The 21,391-nt window shown below is 39.6% G+C and overlaps 1 protein-coding gene across 1 annotated transcript in view; it reads left to right on the plus strand.

The window, feature by feature from the left end:
- PLEKHH2 (pleckstrin homology, MyTH4 and FERM domain containing H2) overlaps positions 1–21,391 on the plus strand; it is a 106,749-nt gene that overhangs the window by 39,615 nt on the left and 45,743 nt on the right. The window contains exons 7-14 of the mRNA XM_042932132.1: positions 2,387–3,348; positions 6,358–6,433; positions 7,898–7,992; positions 8,583–8,727; positions 11,277–11,413; positions 11,516–11,626; positions 11,784–11,870; positions 13,934–14,092. Of these exons, the coding sequence (XP_042788066.1) occupies positions 2,387–3,348; positions 6,358–6,433; positions 7,898–7,992; positions 8,583–8,727; positions 11,277–11,413; positions 11,516–11,626; positions 11,784–11,870; positions 13,934–14,092 (1,772 nt within the window). The remainder of the gene's footprint in view (positions 1–2,386; positions 3,349–6,357; positions 6,434–7,897; positions 7,993–8,582; positions 8,728–11,276; positions 11,414–11,515; positions 11,627–11,783; positions 11,871–13,933; positions 14,093–21,391) is intronic.

Raw genomic sequence — 21,391 nt, forward strand, 5'->3', positions numbered from 1 at the left:
TGACATTTTTTAAAATTTGTTTTAATGTTTATTTATTTTTGAGAGAGAGACAGAGTGTGAGTGGGAAAGGGGCAAAGAGAGGGAGACACAGAATCCAAAGCAGGCTCCAGGCTCTGAGCTGTCAGCACAGAGCCCGACGCGGGGCCCGAACTCACGAACCGTGAGATCATGACCTGAGCCGAAGTTGGACGCTCAACAAACTGAGCCACCCAAGTGCCCCTACTTTGACATTTTTTAAAAAGAAAAAATAGTTTGTTAAGATTCATCCAAATATAGATTGATTTTCCTTGTTTTTTTTTTTTCTTGACAAGTTGATGTTTTATGAAAATGTTTTTAAAGAGCAGTCCAGCCTTTAATCTGTATAGCTAGTTATCTTGTGTGTTGTTTTGAAAGTTTTTGCCAAGAATGCATAGGAGAGACTGATTTTCCTCTCTTGGTACATTTTCCTGAAGTAGGTAGCAGTGATATTTAATTTTTTTTAAGGTTTTATTTATTTATTTTTGAGAGACAGAGACAATGTGAGCAGGGGAGGGGAAGAGAGAGAGAGAGAGAGAGAAGGAATCCCAAGTATGCTCCCCACTGCCAGCACAGAGCCTGATGCGGACCTTGAACCCACAAAACCATGAGATCATGACCTGAGCCGAAACCAAGAGTCGGACGCTTAACCTACTGAGCCACCCAGGTGCCCCAGTAGCAGTGATATTTAAAATTAAAAAGTTCACCTTCACACCTATAAGGTACTTGTTTTCGCTGAGTTTCACATTAGAACAATGAACTTACTATTATTTACTTAAAACATTTTAAAATTACTTGATGTTAAATATAAAGCCAAATATGGCATAGTAAACTTATAAAGAAAAAGAACACCAGGGGACAATTCAGTGAGTGCTTTGATTTTCCCTTTCCCGTTTTGCTTCAAAGAGGAGAATACTTGCTTTGATTTTCCCTTTTCCGTTTTGCTTCAAAGAGGAAAATATTTGCATAGATGTTTTAAGTCCTGGACCTGTGTGCAGATTTCTACCCTTCTTTTGTTTGTAAAGCCCCTTTAAATTTTGCTCTGTTGTCAGCTGCTGGCTTTGCCACCTGTAGTGTGACTTTGCCCAAATATTTTAAAGGCTTGAATTTGCATCTGCTCACTTTTCAGTTCCTGCTTCCTTCCTCCAAAGGAGAAAAACTACAGCCCCAAAAGATGTCTCTGTGCTTGGTTTTAAAATCCTGAAAACTACATAATGTTTTTCCAGTCGGAGTTCTCCTTTGCTACTTGCTTTTCTGATGTTAGTTGCAATTTTCTTCTCTTTTTTGAGAAGTCATTTTAATTTCCCTTCTACTTTCTAATGGTCAGTTAAGCATAGCTCAGAGCAGTGGGGGTCGCCTGTCCTGAAGCTCTTGTTCACATGCAAATTTAACAAATTGCCTGATGCCAAATCACAGAGTTTATTTGTTCAGCCTCTATTTCCTTGTTATTAAGGTCATATCTACGTTTAAAAGTTTCTCTTATACTCTTTTTTTTAATGTTTATTTATTTTTGAGAGAGCGCGAGAGAGGACGCGCACGCACAAGCAGGGGAAGGGCAAAAAGCGAGAGAGACAGGATCCGAATCGGGCTCTGTGCTGACAGCAGACAGCCCGATGTGGGGCTCCAACTCACGAACTGCAAGATCATGACATGTGCCAAAGTCAGTCGCTTAACCCACTGAGCCGCTGAGGCACCTCCTCTTACACTCTTGAACCTAAATTTTTAGCTCGCTGTTTATGAAGCCCCTGGTTCATTTCATTAATTATATGATAAACAAAAATAAGCCGTGTGGAAAGACATTGTTAAAAAACATCATTTTTGTTGTAAAAACACATTTGTATATATGAATAAACCAAAAGTAGAGTGAGGAGGGCTTTTCTGTGTTTTTTCTTCATGGCTTTGCATATTTCATGTATGGAAGCCTGGGAACAAAGTTTGTTTGTTTTTTAAACTATAGCTTTGTATTTATTATGTTTAAATTTACTTATGATTTTGAAAATTTAGTTGAAAGAAGGCTGTCATTTGCTTTAAAACAGAATCAGTGGTATTCTTTGGTGGCTGCTTTTTTTTGATAGTCAGAGTTGCCCTGTTTCACATTTTGCTTCTTTCATTTTAAACCATTGTCGGTTTCCTTTTACCCAACGTGTTTCTTTGTAAAAAGGGGTTTAATTTTCATACTATTCTATTGAAGTGTTAAGACTCGTATTCTATATAGAGCTTACAGTTTTCAAAGTTGGGCTTCAACAAGACATACAACTAAAGGATAATGTAAATTAACCTTATTCATATGAAAATTCCACTTTTTATAGTGTAGGTACAGAGAGTTGACATTATTAAAGGCAACATGCCAATATGATGTATGCTTTTCTAGAAATGGAAATTCCAGAAAAGTCAGGCGAGAACCAAATCCAGGAAAACAACCGGGGTCCGAGAACATTGCATCAAACCACTTGTGTCTCAGAACAGAATCGGAAAACAAGAACAAGCTTTGCAACAGATGGTGGCACGTCCCAGAATTCTGGGGCTCCAGGGAGTGACTGGAGTTCGGACGAGGAAGGTGGGAGCAAAGGAAGATCCAAGAGCAGGTACACGTCCACCCTTTCCAGTCACACGTCAGAGGAAGGCGTCCAGGGTAGCAGAATGGGCAGCGAGGCATATCTGACAGCATCTGATGACAGCAGTTCCATATTTGAAGAAGAGACTTTTGGCATAAAGAGACTGGAGCATAAGAAGCTGTATTCTTGGCAACAGGAGGCACAGTGGAAAGCTCAGAATTGTCCCCTTGGAAAGGGAAATTCTGAATCAGATAAAAAGGAGCACGATAGTTCATCGGATGAACTGAATAAAAAATTTCAGTCTCAGAGACTGGATTATTCATCTTCGTCCAGCGAGGCCAATACACCAAGCCCTATTTTGACCCCGGCTTTGACTCCAAAGCATCCTAACTCACTTTCTGGAAAAGGAACACAATTAGTGCCTTCATCAAACCTGCCACCCCCGAAGTTAAGGATTCCTAATGTTTTCAGTATAAGTGTGGCACTAGCCAAAAGGCACTTAAGCCAGCCACAGTTAAGTTCTGATAGGATGTTTGGTACAAACAGAAATGCCATCAGCATGATCCGGCCGCTCAGACCTCAGGAAACAGATCTTGATCTAGTTGATGACGACGGTACAGAAATTTTAGAGAATATGGACACTAGTTGTGATGATGGATTGTTTTCCTATGACTCCCTGGAGTCCCCTTGCTCTGACGACCAGGAAAGCTGTGACTCAGCCAAGAAGCCGGCCTGCAGCAAACCACCAACTCCGCCCCTGCACCGGTTTCCCTCTTGGGTAAATGACATTGCCGTGTGCAATGCATGCATGCTGGCTTTTTCCTAAACCGGCATTTACGTTTTGCTTTCTTCTCCTATTTCTTTTCAGGTCCAGATTGTTCTGAAAAGTCTCGGTGTTCAGAGTACCATTTCCCTTTCTCTTTCCCTACTGAGTTCTGAGTCAATTGAGAAATAAGGGAAGGTGAAGACAGGCAGGAGATCAAAACATTACCTTTCTTACTGATAAAACTGATTTTAGAGAGTTGGTCGGCAAATGAGCTTTCCGATACTGAACTCAGAATTCGCTAGATTTATTCATCCAGTCCCAGGTAACCCTAGACCGCTAGACGTCTGTTCCTCTTGGGTAGCTTAAAGCCCAGAGAAAGAACAAACGGTGTTTCTTGCATGCCTTTACTTCTCAAGAGAAAGGAGCAAGGAGGGTGCTCGGCTCTGCCTGTCCAGTTTCTCCTTCTAAGCTTGCCAGTCGCATTAAGCCATCCCTCCTCCTTGGGAAGAAGAAATGAATGGCTGGAGAGGGACCCAGAGTGTTCAGTTACTAGAGTTCCCTGCACATGGAAGGAAACATCAGGGGTGGGGAAGAAGTGTTCCTCCTACCCGTGTGATACCTTGGACAAATTCGCAACCAGGACACCTGACTCTTATTGGCCATCAGTTTTTGTGCTTAATCATTTACTTGATTGGCTTTAAGAGAAATTTAATGTTACTCTTCACGAGCTTATAAATCAGTTGCTTTAATCAAAAGCATCTTCCTATGTATCTGGAGTAGATTGAAATTCCTTCCATTGAAACACTGACCATTAATACAATAGTTAGCCCATCAACTGTATGATTCTTTATAGGAATATCTACACATCACTCAATTAAAAAAATACTCTTATATTTGAAACAAACTGAAATTATCTGTTTTGTGGATTTAACATTTTCCTCACATATTGCCATAGTCTGGCCTCCAGAGAAGCGTCTGGGCTGCAGGATTTTTTTGGTTTGGGGGTCATCTTCTGTGATATTATTTTTTATTTAGAGATCCATGTGATTTTAAGCAAATGAAGGCAGCCATGTTTTCCTACTATAAATCCAGACCTTGAGATGTATCTGCTTTTACTTTCAAAAGAACATTTCATTGTGGTGTCCACATGAAACTGTCTGCAGTTCATTATTAAATTCTGGATAGCGCAAAAAAGTGGACGTTATTGGCATGTGAATCTCTGGAATTCCAATTATGTTATCCTTCAGGCAGTGAGGATTTGAAATTTTTGCTTCTTTTATTATGTTGAGATTTTCGGAGATTTAGGTTAGGCTTTTCAAGTTCGTTTTTTTTGGCAAACCATTTTCCTACTCTTTTGCCTTTCTCTCTTCAATTTGTTCAATCCTGAAAAAGTAGTATTGCTTTTCAAAAGCCTTCTGGCAGGCTGGCCAAGTTTGAGATTTTATTTCAGCGTTTGTTAGGTATTTTCAGGTTTCAAGGAAAAGAGATGTATTCCAGTTGCCTCAATTTATGAGAGTGTATTTTAAGGATTTTTAAGAGTTTATTTGAAGGCATAGCCCATCCTTACCAAACTGGAATATCATTCAAAATACAGTAGTCACTCTAGTGGGAAAACATGTGATGTCGGCAGCACCTCTAATAGCCAACTCCTTAGAAACAGGTGACAGACACCCACTGCCCCTGGTCCAGTGTCTCAGCTTGTCCTGTCCCATCTGCGTGACTCTCCTTGTCCTCTACTGCTAACTCCTCTCCTCCACACTGTCATGCTTCCAGCTGCATCTCGTCTCCTGCTTATTGCCCTGTGTTTACATATCTTTCTGTTCCGCCAACTCTGCTGTTCTTCGCTGTGTGTATATCTCATTCTCAAGGAAACCACATCTGTTTCGTTCACTCAGCCACTCTCCAAACTAAAGTGTCTCAGACAGTTAGGGATCTCATGCCTGTTACCTAGCAGGCCGCTGGCCAGTCCAGTCCCAAAGAACACAGCCTTACTACCTGCCCTGCCTTGGTTCAGGCAACTGTCCAGGTTAGATGTGGTGCACAATTCAGGACACGGTGATTATTCATGAAGAACAACTTGGAATCCCTTTTCTCACAGAGTGCAGGGTGAATAACCTCTCCAGTACCCATTTCAGAGATTTCTCTCAAAGAAGAGAAAGCAAAATAATAACCTGCTTTTGGAATAAGATAATATGATAAATTCCATTGCCATTCTCAAATTCATTTATTATTTGGCCTCAGGTATTTTTTTTTATTTTATTTTTTTAATTTTTATTTATTTTGAGAGGGAGACAGAGTGTGAGCAAGGGAGGAGCTGAGGGGAGGGAGACAAGGAATCTGAAGCAGGCTCCAGGCCCTGAGCTGTCAGCACAGAGCCTGATGCGGGGCTCGAACTCACAAACTGTGAGGTGATGACCTCAGCCAAAGTCGGACGCCTGACCGACTGAGCCGCCCAGGCGCCCCGAGCCTCACGTATTTCTTGTACTTGATTGAAACGGACATTGAAATAAGAAGATGAAAACACTTAAAGCTACTCTGTGATTTCTGACTTGAAAATTTTTGTCTTTTCTTTCAGCATACTCTAGAATAGTAGAATATTAAAGGTAATATTCATGTACAGTCAATGATTATGAATGCTTTCTAACCTCATGTTGCAGCCGTTCAAGGTTTTCTGCGTTTTTTTCTTTAACCGTGTTTAGAATGGTAGAATACTAAACGTGGTGTTTATGTGCAACCAGTGACTATGAATAAGTTTTCTCTTACTTTTTTTCCTATCTCTTGAAAAGAATTCAAAATACCAAGCAAAAACTAGGGAACAAAGATAAATAATGGAATGACTAATGGATGGAAAACGTCTGCAGTGCTGTTCACGGTGGCATATTTGTGTTGGCACCGATGACAGTTTTATAATAATGCTCTGCTCTGGTGAATATTAAATGAAGAACAAATGAAAAACATGTGTATTGAAAGTAATCATTTCTTTGCTTTAAATATCCAGTTTAAATCTCTCTTTTACATTAGGAGAGCAGAATTTATGCTGTAGCCAAGTCAGGTATTCGAATGTCTGAGGCCTTCAATATGGAGAATGTTAATAAAAGTAAGTGATTTTGCATGTTGCAATGTGGATGAACCTTGAGCACATAATGCTAAAGGAAATAAGCGAGTCATGAAAAGATAAATACTGTGTGATTCCACTTCTATGAGATCTCTGAAGTGGTCAAATTCATAGAAACAGGAAGTGGAGGGGTGGTGACCCCAGGCTGGGTGGTGGTGGGGGGGGGGGGAATAGTTGCTTAATTGGCATAGACTTTCAGATTTGCAAGATACAAAAGTTCTGGAGACTTGCTTCATAACAATGTGACTATAATTAACACTAACCGAACCATACGCTTAAAAACAGTTAAAGTGGTCAATTTTATGTTGTGTTTTTTACTGGAATAAAACATGTTTAAACAAATAAGTGATTTTATATTGCCATTTCACTAACCAAGAATTGCCTAAATGTTTGAAGCCATTGGAGCAGATAGAATTATGTATTTCAGGAAATGATTTCTAAGGTTGCTGATTTACATTTTAAATTGCAATTTATTGTTACCCAATATAGGGGCACACATATGTTCAATTCTGATGCAGAAAGTACCTCTTTTTGCTTTTTATTTAAAAGAGGGTAAAGCAAAGAAACTGTGAGTTTCAGCTGTTTAAAATTATAAAAATATCAGTCTCTATGTCCTTTTTTCCAGAGTTTAAAACTCACTCTCCCGTTGCTTTCCTTTCCTTTCCTTTCCTTTCCTTTCCTTTCCTTTCCTTTCCTTTCCTTTCCCATCCCTTCCCATCCCTTCCCCTTTTCTTTCTTTCTTTTTCTTTCTTTCTTTCTTTCTTTCTTTCTTTCTTTCTTTCTTTCTTTTTCTTTCTTTCCTTTCTTCAAAAAATTTTTAAAGAAGCAATGTATTCCCAGTATGAAAAGTAAAACCGAACAACAGAAAACTGTATGGAATAAAAAAAGAAGTTTTCCTGTGGTTCTTTCCACTAGCTCCCTCCCTTTCCTACTACTGATCCATATCTTAGAGGCAACCATTGATGTTCTATTTCTTCTCAGCAATGTTCTGTTCTTACCATTCAGGAAATTATATTCCTAAACTTTCAACATGAGGTTCACCTGATAAAAGCTTAAGCATGATGATGTTTTAACACCATGTCAGTAACAGGGCTATGAATAATTGGAGAATATCTTCATAGGGTACTGCTCACTGAATCAGCAGATGTTTGTCCTATTTCTGCCCAGCCTGACCTGCATAGAAATGCCTGCTGAAGAAATAAAAGCTATGATCCCTACTCTCAAAGAGTATGCAGTCTAGTTGGGGAAGTAACATACATGAGGAAATAATGAACCATGCAAGAGAGTATATCCTTACAGCAGACTATATGAGAACAGTCATGTGTGTTAATCCAGCTTCTCTTTAATTGGAACTTTTGCTAGCTCACATTCATAAGAAATAGACCTAAGTGCTAGAGAGAAGTTTCTTGTTTTTTGTTTTTTAAATCACTTTGTCTTATCTTTCAGATTCTGCCCCTCTGCTCTCCTATACCACATCAGGACTCTATACCTCTCTGATATACAAGAATATGACAACCCCAGTGTACACAACTTTGAAGGGGGTAAGTCATTATTGTTACTGCTAAACATGTGGTTCTCTTCATGGTGGATCGAGAAAACTGTTTATTTAAGCTCCAGATTCCATTCTTGACATTTTACACAGACTCTCCCTTTATAGGGAGTTTTAGACACTCACTCTAATATGTCATAAAAAGAGAAGAAATGGAAAGATCCGGAGGAGATATTTATGCTTCTCAGAGTATTAGAGGTCTGGGCTCATTTTTGTTACACCCCGTGTGATTTTCCACCTCCTCCACGGTGGTTAATTGTTTAAAGGAAATACCACTATTAATGATGTAGGGAAAATTCCTAATTTGGCAAGATTTTTTTGTCACTGCCAGGGTTCCCTCCTCCTTGCTTGAAGTACCTAATTAAAATAAGTATTTTCAACTATTAACAGCCTATGCTTCCAGGAATCTTTTATATTTGACGAACGCCTTGCTAATTAGAATTTGGGATGTAACCACATGACTTTGATAATACCAAAAGATATTCTTGTATTCCCTTAAAAAATCTTATTTTGTGACTTCTGGTTAAACATTTTATATCTAAAAAGAGAGGGACACAGATAGGCCGCTGTGCTTTTCTTTAGAAGGCAACCCAAATAAGCAGCAGCCCGTTCCTGGATGACTCCTCTGGGTCAGAGGAAGAAGATAGTTCCAGATCCAGCTCCCGGACTTCGGAGTCAGACACGCGCAATCGAAGCGGGCCAGGCAGCCCCAGAGCAATGAAACGAGGTGAGGGAAAATCTCAGGCACACAAGACAACTCCAAATAAATCAGGGTATTTAATTCAGGATATTCTGGAATTTCACCCACCTAATAGGACTTTTTAAAAAAGCCAAAGTACTTGCTTGAAACCAAAGTGAAAAGAGAATTAGCCAAGACTGAGATGCTTATATTCTTGTCCTAGTTCTCTTCTTAATTTTTTTTTGTGATTCCATATAAGCCACATGATCTTTTTTTTTTAACCTTATCCTATCTGTAAGAGAGAGATCACTTTATTATGGGAATAGAGTGAAATAATTGGCCAGAATGAGGTTTCTCTTTTATAGTTACCGTGTGGCATTTTGCATAATTTATGGGATAGACTTATTTCAGCTAAATTTGTTATGCTGCTAAATGGGAGAAAATACACCTAAAAATTTGGTGGTTAACCTGATATTAAGATGGAAACCAACAAAAACTTTACTTTGGGCATGTCTATGATTTTTAGTGGATTTTGAAGAAACTTTTGGCATAGGTAGAGGTTACAGAAAGAGATAATCACACTGAATGACACCTGAATTTTACAAAAGTAATGCAGCGTGCTCTGTTGGTTTTCAGATTATGTTCCACAGAACCCTTAGGTAATCCCCAGCCCCTCAACTTCAACTGGAACTGCTCAGCTTCCATAGGTTTTATTAAGCTTCGGGGCTGTCATTGGTGTCTTTACTCCTCCTATCTTAGCTCCCAACAGCTGGTATTGTGTTACATCACACTTTTGCTCAAAACACTGCAAAGACCCATAATGGTTATAAGGTGTTACCTGACTCTTTTGTGCCTTTGATCTCATCTCCTTTCTCCTTCCTTACACCCTCTTGCCGTTCCTAGAACAGGCCAGGCATGATTTTATTTCAGGACCTTCACACTGATTGTTTCCTTTACCTGCTTTTCTTCCCCCCAGATGTCTATAGGGCCAACTTGGGCGCATCCTACGGTGCTTTGCTCCAACGCTGCCTTCTCAGTGAGATCTACCCTGAGCACAGCATTCGAGTTGCAGTCCTTTGCTCTTCTCCATCTACTAACTCTTTCTATTCCCTCTAGTCTGCTCTATGTTTTATTTTTTCATAGCACTTACTGCCTGTTTTTTTTCTGTCTCTACCAACTAGAATCTATGTTCCATGAGGGCAGAGATTTTTCTGTTTTATTGTCTGCTCTCTCCCTAACACCTGGGGTAGTGCCTAGCACACTGGCCCTGGGGTCGGGCGCCCCAGATTAGCACTCCAGCATTGCTCCTGCCCAGCTGTTTGACTTGGGATAAATGTTTTAGTTTAATCTCTGGACCTTAGTCTCCTTAGAGAACGAGGGCACCAATCAGGATGATCTCTGAGGTCCCTTATAAGTCTAAGTTTCTGTTATTCTATGAAATATAAAAGTATTGCTACTATAACAACTATTACTTGTCTTTGTCAAATAGACAAGAATATTGATATGGTGACATTGTCCTAACAAGTCCCTTAAATGTTAATAAACACTTTGAAAAATTGCTAGATATTGCAATGAATAATGATGCAAATCTTTGATTTTATTTATTATATTCAAAATTTCCAATTGTATTGACCCTCCAGATGTGGCTTGCAACTTGCTAGTCATTTTCTGAAAAAGGCAAGTGAATTATTGTGACAATGTTCCCTTGAATTTTACTTTGTAGCTGCTGCCAAATGAAATAGTCTGTTTATATCGTTAAGCCTTATTGCTTCTTTTTTACAAAAGATTTTTAAAATTTATAAGCTAATAGTATTGGACTTTCATGAAAAACACTACTGAAATTGTGAAATTCTTTTTAATGTGAATTACTTTAGAAGTGATTGCTGGGTGGCTCAGTCAGTTAAGCGTCCGACTCTTGATCTCGGCTCAAGTCATAGTCTCACAATTTGTGGGTTTGAGCCCTGTGTCAGGCTCAGCACTGACAGCATGGAGCCTGCTTGGAATTCTGTGTCTCCCTCTCTCTCTGCCCCTCCCCCACTGTTGCACATGCACACACCCTCTCTTTCTCAAAATAAGCATTAAAAAGTAAAATAAATTAAAAGTGATTTCAACAACTAAGTGGTTTAAAATGTGATTGTACAACTCTTGATAAACTGAAATCAAACATCTGCTTGCCTTATATAAGTCAATACGAAAATACACATGTTTTTAATCTTTAATAAAAGACATATTAGTATCTTTGCGTGTATTTTATTATGTATATATATTGCACATAGTTTATGTATGTAAAATTAGCTGTGCTTGTGATCATACAAGAATATCATTTATATTCCTATTTATATATAAATATATAATTTATATATTTATATTTATATTCCTATTATTTATATTCCTTGGAGGTTTGCATGATAATCCTTATCCTCTAGTTCTGTTTTTTTGCTTTAAAATTTCTTTATGGCAGAAGGTATGAGAATAAATATAGTCTAGGAGGGCTGATGATTTTGTGGAATACCTGTATTCCTTAGGAGAACTCACAGCTGGCATTTGGACCACCTGATTATTAAATATCGACCTAATTTATTTCTTTATTCATCTAGGTGTGTCTCTTTCTTCTGTGGCTTCTGAAAGTGACTATGCCATTCCCCCAGATGCTTACCCCACAGACACAGAATACTCACAGCCAGAGCAGAAGCTTCCTAAAACTTGCTCATCTTCCAGTGATAACGGGAAAAATGTAAACACTGATTCAGGTTTAAAAAAAAAAAAAAATCAATGAATGTTCTTAGTTTGAGCCTCTAAAATGAAATTTAAATTTTTAAAATTTCTTTTTAATTAGGAACCCCTGGAAAAATCTGGCTATTTATTAAAAATGAGTGGTAAAGTCAAGACTTGGAAGAGGAGGTGGTTTGTTCTCAAAGGTGGTGAATTACTTTACTATAAATCTCCGGTGAGTGGAAAGCACTTACCCTTTAGAACTGAATTCCTCAAACTGTAAATCAAGCTCCTGATATTCTTTCCTGTAATGCAATTAATTATACAAAGCATTTCTTACTATTACTATTACAGGCAGTCCCTTTACGTTTCGTTTTCTTCCTTTCCTACAGAGTGACGTAATTAGAAAACCCCAGGGCCATATTGAACTTAGCGCAACCTGCAGTATTTTAAGAGGAGGTAACAAACAAACAGTTCAGGTACTTTTTTTTTTTTTTTTTTTTTTTTTTTTTTTGCTTTTTCTTTTTTGTATCATGTAAAATTCAATTCTTGGTTATCCAAGCTAATAGGAGATTGGATGATTCAATGTTTCTTTTCTTTCTTTTTTTTTTTTTAGTGTTTATTTATTTTTGAGACAGAGAGAGACAGAGCATGAACGGGGGAGGGTCAGAGAGAGAGGGAGACACAGAATCCAAAGCAGGCTCCAGGCTCTGAGCTGTCAGCACAGAGCCCGACGCAGGGCTCGAACTCACGGACTGTGAGATCATGACCTGAGCCGAAGTCGGATGCTTAACCGACTGAGCCACCCAGGCGCCCCGATTCAGTGTTTCTTTATTCACTTTGTGTTAAGTGTGATTCCTCAAAAATGTGTGAAACCCCAGGCCTTCTCAGTTCAAACTACATTATAAACTAGGTTTGTGTTAAGTAACTGTCCACTACCCTTCCTTTGCCCTTGTGCCTTACATTCTTCTTCCCCTATATTTCATCTTCCAGCTATTCTCAGCTCTTAACCTGTCCGGCTATTTTAGGGAAGGCTTATTCGAGAAATGAATTACCAATAAGATGTTATTAGTTTGATGTACTACTAAATTCAGGAGGGTTTGCATTTTGATAAAGAACCGGAAAATGCCATTTCTTCTATGAACTCCAGCTGTTATAACACCTAAGTGGGAAAGATACTGGTGAGAAGAAGGCCGTCCTACCTCCTACCGAATCACACCCTAGACATAGCTGCTGGCCATTCACCCACACATAAAACCAGTCTTGCTAGAAATCTGTTAAATTTAAAACAGGCTTATGTGATTTAAATTCAGACCCTTTAGGGTGCCTGAGTGGCTCAGTCCGTTAAGTGTCCAACTTCAGCTCAGGTCATGATCTCCCAGTCTGTGAGTTTGAGCCCTGCATTGGGCTCCGTGCTGACAGCTCAGAGCCTGGAGCCTGCTTTGGATTCTGTGTCTCCCTCTCTGTCTGCCCCTCCCCTGCTTGTTCTCTCTCTCTCTCTCTCTCTCAAAAATGAATAAACATTAAAAGAAAATTAAATAAATAAATTCAGATACTTTATCTGAAATACCTTCAATAATTAATATTTTCTTGGGGCTCATGGGTGGTTCAATCAGTTAAGCATCCACCCTCTGATTTTAGTTCAGGTCATGATCTCATGGTTCGTGGGTTCAGGCCCTGTGTTGGGCTCTGTGCCAACAGTGCAAAGCCTGCTTGGGATTCTTTCTCTCCCTCTCCCTTTCTGCCCCTTCCCAACTTTCTCTCTCTTAAAATAGATAAATTTAAAAATATTTTAAAAATAATAATTATTATTATTTTCTTATCTTGCTCCTTCAGAGGGTATAATGAACATTTATCAGAAAGGCTCATTGTCTATGTTTTCAGGAGATAATTAATACCTGAGAACTGCCCAAAAAAGTAGAAGGGAGAAAAGTAGAAGGAAAGCTTTGTCTGGAAGCATGGCAGATAAGAATAATCTACAAAGTTCTGAAATATTTGGAAATTTCAAAATGTGGTTCATTTGAGACTGAAACATTGCTAATTCATAATATCTGATCACATGTTAGTTGTAAGAATTTCTCTTCTTTATAAGCAAGGACTTCTTATTTTATTTATAATTAATTTTCATTTCTATAACAAATAATTCCTCTTTATTTGCAAAAAATATATTATTTTATTACAGTCTCCAGTCATGCTACTGCTCACTTCAACAGCTAGGAGACTGTAGCACATTTAAAGGAGAAAAAGAAAATGTAACAAATAAGCAAGATAAAAAAATGATGACACAAAAGTTTAACACTCTGAAAAACTTTAAACTAAAGTGAAAACAATGATTTCAACACAAAGTTAATTATTGTAATTCTCACAATCTGGTTAAACTATTCTAAATTATCTGTGGAGTCATTTATTTAGCACCTAGGATTCAAGGTATGGCATGTTTGTTTCTATGTTAATTAATGTTGTTTTTAGGAGAGACAGGGAAATGCTAATAATCCTAAATCTTCAGAGTTTCCTTTCCTATCTCTTTCTCATCCCGTTCTAGCTGACCACTGAAAAACACACCTACTATCTGACTGCAGATTCTCCCAATATATTGGAAGAATGGATTAAAGTATTGCAGAATGTTCTCCGAGTACAAGCTGCCGACCCACATTTTCTGCAGCCTGAGGGCAAACCCACAGTGAAGGGATTGCTCACCAAGGTAGGAACTTTAGTACAGTGCAGTGTCCTGGGTAGCTGGGGAGTCAGCCCCACTGATCGTAAGTGGGTGTCAGAGAGTATGTGTATTGAATATTTATATTATCTTGGGGTGGGAAGTGTCTTTTGCTTATGATGCCAAGTGTTCTAACCATCAAAAATTCCCTAAGCAGTATTTTGAAAAGACAGTTGAAAAGCTTGGGAAAGCATTTAAAATGTGTAAAAACCAAGCTTTTCTAATCAATAAGTAAAGGATAAATACCAACGTGGGGGGAAAGGAACGAAGGACACAATGGGAAAGAAGTAGAGCTGGTAGACGGAAAAAATACAAAAGATATTTTAAAAACTCTGGGAGTGCCAGGGTGGCTTGGTTGGTCAAGCGTCTGACTCTTGGTTTTGGCTCAGGTCATGATCTCACAATCTGTGAGTTTTAACCCCATATTGGGCTCTGCGCTGACAGGGAGGAGCCTGCTCGGAATTCTCTCTCTCCCTCTTCCTCTTCCTGCTTGCGCACTCTCTCTCAAAATAAATAAATAAACTTAAAAAAAATCCGGTCAAAGGGTGGATATTTTTTAAAATTATGAAACATAGTATTGACACAAAATGAGTGAGCTTATTACTTTAGAAGGCAATTTGGAAAAAAAAAAAAGGAATTTGGCAGTGTCTTGATCCAAGTGTTAATTCAGTGAATGCTTTTGAATGAACAAATGAATGAATATTAAATGTTTAAAACATTTATACAGACCTTTTCATTCAGCAGTCTCAGTCCAAGAAATTTATACTTAGGAAATGGTTTTAATTTGCCAAATATTTAAGTATAAGAATGTCCATCACAGCATGGTTTGTTTTTTTCCTATTTTTAAAAAATGAGAGGGGCGCCTGGGTGGCTCAGCCGGTTGAGCGGCCGACTTCGGCTCAGGTCATGATCTCGCAGTCGGTGAGTTCGAGCCCCGCGTCGGGCTCTGTGCTGACCGCTCAGAGCCTGGAGCCTGTTTCAGATTCTGTGTCTCCCTCTCTCTCTGTCCCTCCCCTGTTCATGCTCTGTCTCTCTCTGTCTCAAAAATAAATAAACGTTGAAAAAAAAATAAATTATAAATAAATAAATAAAAAATGAGATATAATTAGCATACACTAAAATGCAGATCTTAAATGTAGAGTTTGATGAGTTTTGACAAATATTTACAGTCACTCTGTCAAGATACAGAATGTTTCCATTGCCCCAGAAAGATTACATGCATGGCATGGTTTATAACAAAGACAAATTGGGATCAACTTAAATGTAGAGTAGGGGTTGGGGCGCCTGGGTGGCGCAGTCGGTTAAGCGTCCGACTTCAGCCAGGTCACGATCTCGCGGTCTGTGAGTTCGAGCCCCGCGTCAGGCTCTGGGCTGATGGCTCGGAGCCTGGAGCCTGTTTCAGATTCTGTGTCTCCCTCTCTCTCTGCCCCTCCCCCGTTCATGCTCTGTCTCTCTCTGTCCCAAAAATAAATAAAAAACGTTGAAAAAAAAAATTTAAAAAAAAAAAAAAATGTAGAGTAGGGGATAGTTTAAATAAGTACATATAATCAGATAATGCTTTACTAGGCAGCCATTTTATTTATTTTTTATTTTTTAAAGTTTATTTATTTTGAGAGAAAGAGAGCACACATGAGTGAGGGAGGGCAGAGAGAGAGAGAATCCCAAGCAGGCCTTGTGCTGTCAGCTCAGAGCCTACTGCAGGGCTCGAACTCATGAACCATGAGATCATGACCTGAGCAGAAATCAAGAGTCAGGCACTTAACCAACTGAGCCACCCAGGCACTCCTACTATGCAGCCATTTTAAATTGTAAAAGAATATTTAGTGCTATAGGAATATGTTATGACACACTGTTAGGTGATAAAATAAATAGAATGCAGTATTATATTATTATCCCACTTTATTATATGCATCTATAGAAAAAGGTCTGAATATGAAATATACCAAGACATATTGGTTAGCACTATGTGATTTTATTCTTGCTTAATTCTGTTTTCTAACTTTTTTTAGAAAGAGTAAGAATCCTAAGATAAATATTATTTTTAAACTTAAAAATTGATCACTCTTAGAAAAATATAATAAAATATTTACACATAAAGTATTACACACAAAAATAACCTCTGAGTAACCACTCATCCTTCATGTGCTTTGTTTACATAAGTTAAAAATTTAGATTTAGAAGAGCTATGTCACCATAGCTAGCATTAATGTGGGTGCTATTCAGTAATATTTACAAAGATTGACCAGCTACACCAAAAGTAGGAGAAAAAATTCACCGAGTTGTGCTCTGTTTTTTCCAAAATGTTACAGTACCATGAAAATATTTTTTCAGTTACTGATGACTTAGAAACTTCTTGGTATTATACAAATATATACTTTCCAGTGAACACAGTGCTGCTTTAAATCATATTCTTACTGTAATTCATAATAACTAGCTGTCTTCCTGTTTCAAGGACCATGTGTATCAAACCCTTAGACTTTAATATGATCCTGTGGCTAAGGGTTGGTTACTTGTTCCACTGTGTGTTTGTTTGATTGTTTTTACTTTATCCACATGGCATTGTCAGTTTCTGCATGTTACATTTCTGCTATTCCCTGCCTCCCATCTCATACTTGCGTTTTAAATGAGTATAAGTAGATGTGATTATCAGATGACTAAACCATTTGGGTTTATAGACAGGATGCTTATTAGGTTTCCTTCCTACCATTTTCATGTCCACCCCCATATTGTCGCCCTCAGAGCCTTATAAGAGAAACTCTTGCCTCAGTTATTCTGAGTGACTTGTTCTGAGCTCACACTCAGGCTACAATTTAAGCTACTGCAGAACAGCACTTGAATACTTTGCAGGGGAGGACGTTTTCTCAGGCTGTCACGTTGTTATTAAGTACAGAAATATGTAGGTAGATATTAAGAACTTGACTAATTTGATTCTGGATATTCACTCTTGCAACTTTTAATACTTAGGAAGAACATATTCTCTATAAAAAGTCATTTATTTAAAAAAACAAAAATTATTGAGTAGTTACCACATGCCAGCCAATGGGCTGGAGGATATCAACATGAAGAGGCCATTGGCCCCTCCCCACCCCCCATTCCTCAAAGAGCCACATAATCTATTGGGAAAGAAAGGGACTTAGCATATTATAATATGTACCAAGTGCAATTATGAGAGGCATGGTAAGGTCACAGAGAAATCTAATTTAGGCTGTGGGATCAGGAACAACTTCTCAGAGAAGATTTATTTGTGTTGAGTCTTCAGGGAAGAGAAGGAATCGTTACACCAAATGGAAATGGGCAGGGAAGGTATCCCAGGCTAGGAGACAGTGGGAACAAAGACAGTATCTCAAAGCGGTGCCATATACGCTGAAAACATGTCCTTTGGAGAACAAGGTGGAGGGGCCTGGTCATGGAGGGACTTTTTGTCTTGTTAAAGACTTTATTCTTCACCCTGGATGTGATGTGGAACCCTTCAGGTTTGTAACAGAGGCAGGGGCATGTTCATGTTGCTAATAGATCACTCTGCTGAGAGGAAGGTGGATTTGCAGGGGGCAAGGTGGAAAGAAGTTCTAAAAACAGTTAGCAGAAGTTGTTCTTGTGAAGGGGATGAGATGCTGAGCTGGTCATAGGGAAAGAGAGGAGAAGGTGAATTTAAATAATGAGAGGAAGTAAAGTCTTCAGTTAGATTGGTTGAATTCAGGGTTAGGAAGTGCAAGTGGTTGGCTGGGTGAAAGATGGTGCCACATAAGACAGCTCAGGGGGGAGGAACAGTTTTAGGATAATTCAAAGGTTATTTTGGACCATGCCAATTTTTAGAGCTTTGAGGACACCTGAGTTAAGAATTAAGAAGTCTGGCAAGCAGTGCCAATGAATCTACATCAGAGGAGGAGGCTGGGTTGGAGAGAAGAATTTGGGGAATTCTCAGCATGAATGTAGTGGTTGAATTCATGACGATGACAGAAGTCTCCCAGGGACACGTCTGTGGTGGAAGAGTGGGGGCCTCCTGCTGGAACACTGGGTTTTACAAAAGCTGAGAGCATACAAAGGAGATATGTGAAGAGACCCTGGAAAGTAGGTAATGGGATCGTGGAAGTGGAGTGTGTGACCGGGTGGGAGGGGTCTGCAGGCAGTGGAGTGCTCGCAAGCAAGGCACATTGCAGTGTGTTGAAGATAAAGGGTAGATGAGTAAGTGCAGTATTTGAGTTCAGAGTACTGTCCACCTGGTCCAGCACATTAGAGGGAATGAAGCTGAAGGGAACATGGTGTCAGGAGAGGCATTTTTAGGACAGGAAAGGCATACCTTGAGTTTGCAAACTGAGAGGAAGAAGCCAGGATGGGGAGAAGTGGGAAATGAAGCTAAAAAGAAGTAGGTGGGCGAGCATGGTTGGTCGGCATGGTAGGTGGGCATGGTGGGCGAGCACGGTGGAAGGACATGGTGGAAAGACATAGTGGGCAGTCATGGCAGGCGGGCATGGTAGGTGGGCATGTGGAAGGACATGGTGGAAGGACATGGTGGGCAAGCATTGTGGGTGATCGTGGTGGGCATGCATGATAGGTCGCATGGTGGGCGGGCATGGTGGAAGGACATGGTAGGCAGGCATGGTGGGTGAGCATGGTGGGCAGGAATGGTGGAAGGGCATAGTGGGCAAGCATGTTGGGCGATCATGGCAGGCAGCCATGGTGGGTGGGCATGGTAGATGGGCATGGTGGAAGGGCATAGTGGAAGGACATGGTGGGTGATCATGGTGGGTATGCATGGTAGGCGGGCATGGTGGAAGGACATGGTGGGCGGGAATGGTGGAAGGACATGGTGGAAGGGCATGGCAGAAGGACATGGTGGAAGGCCATAGTGGGCAAGTGTGGTGGTAGGCAAAGTGGGGAGTCATGGTGAGTGGGCATGGTGGGTAGGGTGGAAGGGCTGGACTGGCAGAAAGGCGAGGAAGGATGAATATCTAAGTTTGTCGGGCATTGAATGAGATCACACCTGATATCATCAATTTTCTTGATGAAGATTACTCCATAAGACAAAATTATGTAGTGAGAATGAGGGAAAGGATTGAGAATAATCAGGGACATAGGGATATACTCAAGGGCAAATAGAAAGATTGCTAAGTGTTACTCAGGACCCACCTGACTTTAGTGATTGGAATTTGTTATTTTTCTCTTACATCTTCAGATGCCCAGAAATAGGAGCAGAGAATTTACATTGTAGCAATGTGAGGATAGTCCTTTTTTTTCTAAAATTTTATTATGTAAATTTTCAATTATGCAGAAAAGTTGGAAGACTGTTTTACAGTGAAAACGCATATTCCCACCACCTAGATTCTGTAATTAACTTTACTTGCTTTATACATGCCTATCAAGGTGATGATTTGAAATTAATGTTTCATTCTGGGCATTTTCAAATGTGTGGAAGTAGAAGGAATAATAACACGAACCTCATATATTTATTACCCAATTTTAAGTTGTTAACTATGGCTAATGTTATGGCAGAAAGCCCCCCATAACCTTCCCTCTCTCTTCCCACACTCTTCACTGGATTACCTAAAAGCAAATGGAGATGAAATTGTATTGAGTGTATATGTTCGAAGCAGAGAATGCGACACAATCCCAGCCCTTGGAGCAAGAGGTGTTTTGTGACCAAACCAGGACCCAAGATTGGGAGGAAGGGAAGAGAGGCCAGGAGAGAACTGATAAACTGGAATAAAATGGAAGAATCAGGGGACTTACTGTTTGGAAAGAGGTCAAAGAACAGGAGTGGTGTGAATAAGGAGAGAAGGAAGGAGGGGAAGAAGGTTGAGATCAGAGAATAAAATGTCAGTTTCCAAAGTGGAGCAGTTTCCAGTGAAGAAAAAAAGTCGGTGCGGTGGAGGGGATGGAGGGACACCAAAAGTTAGTGGAAATGAAGAGAGCACGAAACTGTGAGTTAAGGATGTAGAGAGGCAGTGAGGGAAAGAGGCTAGGGCAAGAGCATGGGCGCAAGTCCTGGCTTTGCCACTTGCCCTTGTGTGACCTTGAATAGGTTGCTTGCAGGCTCTTTGCCTTACTGTCTTCATCTGTAAAGCGGAAGGATAATCATAGTGACAACCTCACAGGGTGTTGGGAGGATTGAAATTTGTTTTAATTTTTTAATGTTTATTTTTAAGAAAGAGAGAGAGAGAGAGAGAGAGAGAGAGAGAGTGTGTGTGTGTGTGTGTGTGTGTGTGTGTATGCGCGCGAGGGGGAGGGGCAGAGAGAGGGAGACACAGAATCTGAAGCAGGTTCCAGGCTCTGAGCTGTCAGCACAGAGCCTGACGTGGGACTCGAACCCACGAGCTGCAAGATCATGACCTGAGCTGAAGTCGGATGCTTAACCAATTGAACCACCGAGGTGCCCCAAGGATGAAATGAATTATTTAAGCTTATAAACTGCTTTAGAACAGTGTCTGGCACATCATAAACACTCCCAAAATGCGAGCCATTATTATCACAAGACTTTCACCTCGATTTGGAAGTCAGCAACACTGGTGACAGGATTTATGGTGGAGAATGCTAGAGGCATGAATGTTTAGGAGAGAAGAGACGACTGTGGCAGTTTATATTTTGTGTGATGACAGAGGCTAATCAGGGTATGATATACCGTGTCTTTAAAGTTTCAGACAGAACTGATAGGAAGGCCCTTTGTTATAGATTCAAGGTAAAAAAATGACTCTTTCAGTTACTTTGTTTGCCGAAGCCCTAGGGATGGAGGTTGCCTTTAAATTTTTATGAGGATTCTTCTATCATAATTTGCTTTACTATGAGTTTTTCAGAATAAGTTAGAGTTTTAAGAAATTGTAATACAATCAGACGTACACATAAAGATAGACTGTGTTTTTAAAACACAGTTTTTACAGTGAATTGGCAATGGTCTTTGTTAACTTGTAGTTCTTCAAAGGTATACGTTGTGCTACTCGAAAGATAAATCATTTCAAAAGTATGCTCTCTACAGCCAGATGCATTGTACTCCAGTTTTGATGAGAGGCCCTTCTGGGTTTTGTTTAAAAGAAGAAGAAGAAAGAAAGAAAGAAAGAAAGAAAGAAAGAAAGAAAGAAAGAAAGAAAGAAAGAAAGGGAGAAAGAAAGAAACAACTGGGTGATACAAACTGTTTAAAACTTATAGGATATTTATCTGTAAATATCTGTTTCTAACTTTAATTAAACTGAAATATGTCTTGCCAAATGAAACCTTTTTTGTTTTTGCTCTAGCGAATTCTAAATCCATCAAACTGTTGGATGGTGGTGTTTGCTTAAGACCACAGCCCAAAGTCTG

Source organism: Panthera leo, chromosome A3 (genome assembly GCF_018350215.1).
Source record: "Panthera leo isolate Ple1 chromosome A3, P.leo_Ple1_pat1.1, whole genome shotgun sequence".
NCBI classification, from domain to species: domain Eukaryota; kingdom Metazoa; phylum Chordata; class Mammalia; order Carnivora; family Felidae; genus Panthera; species Panthera leo.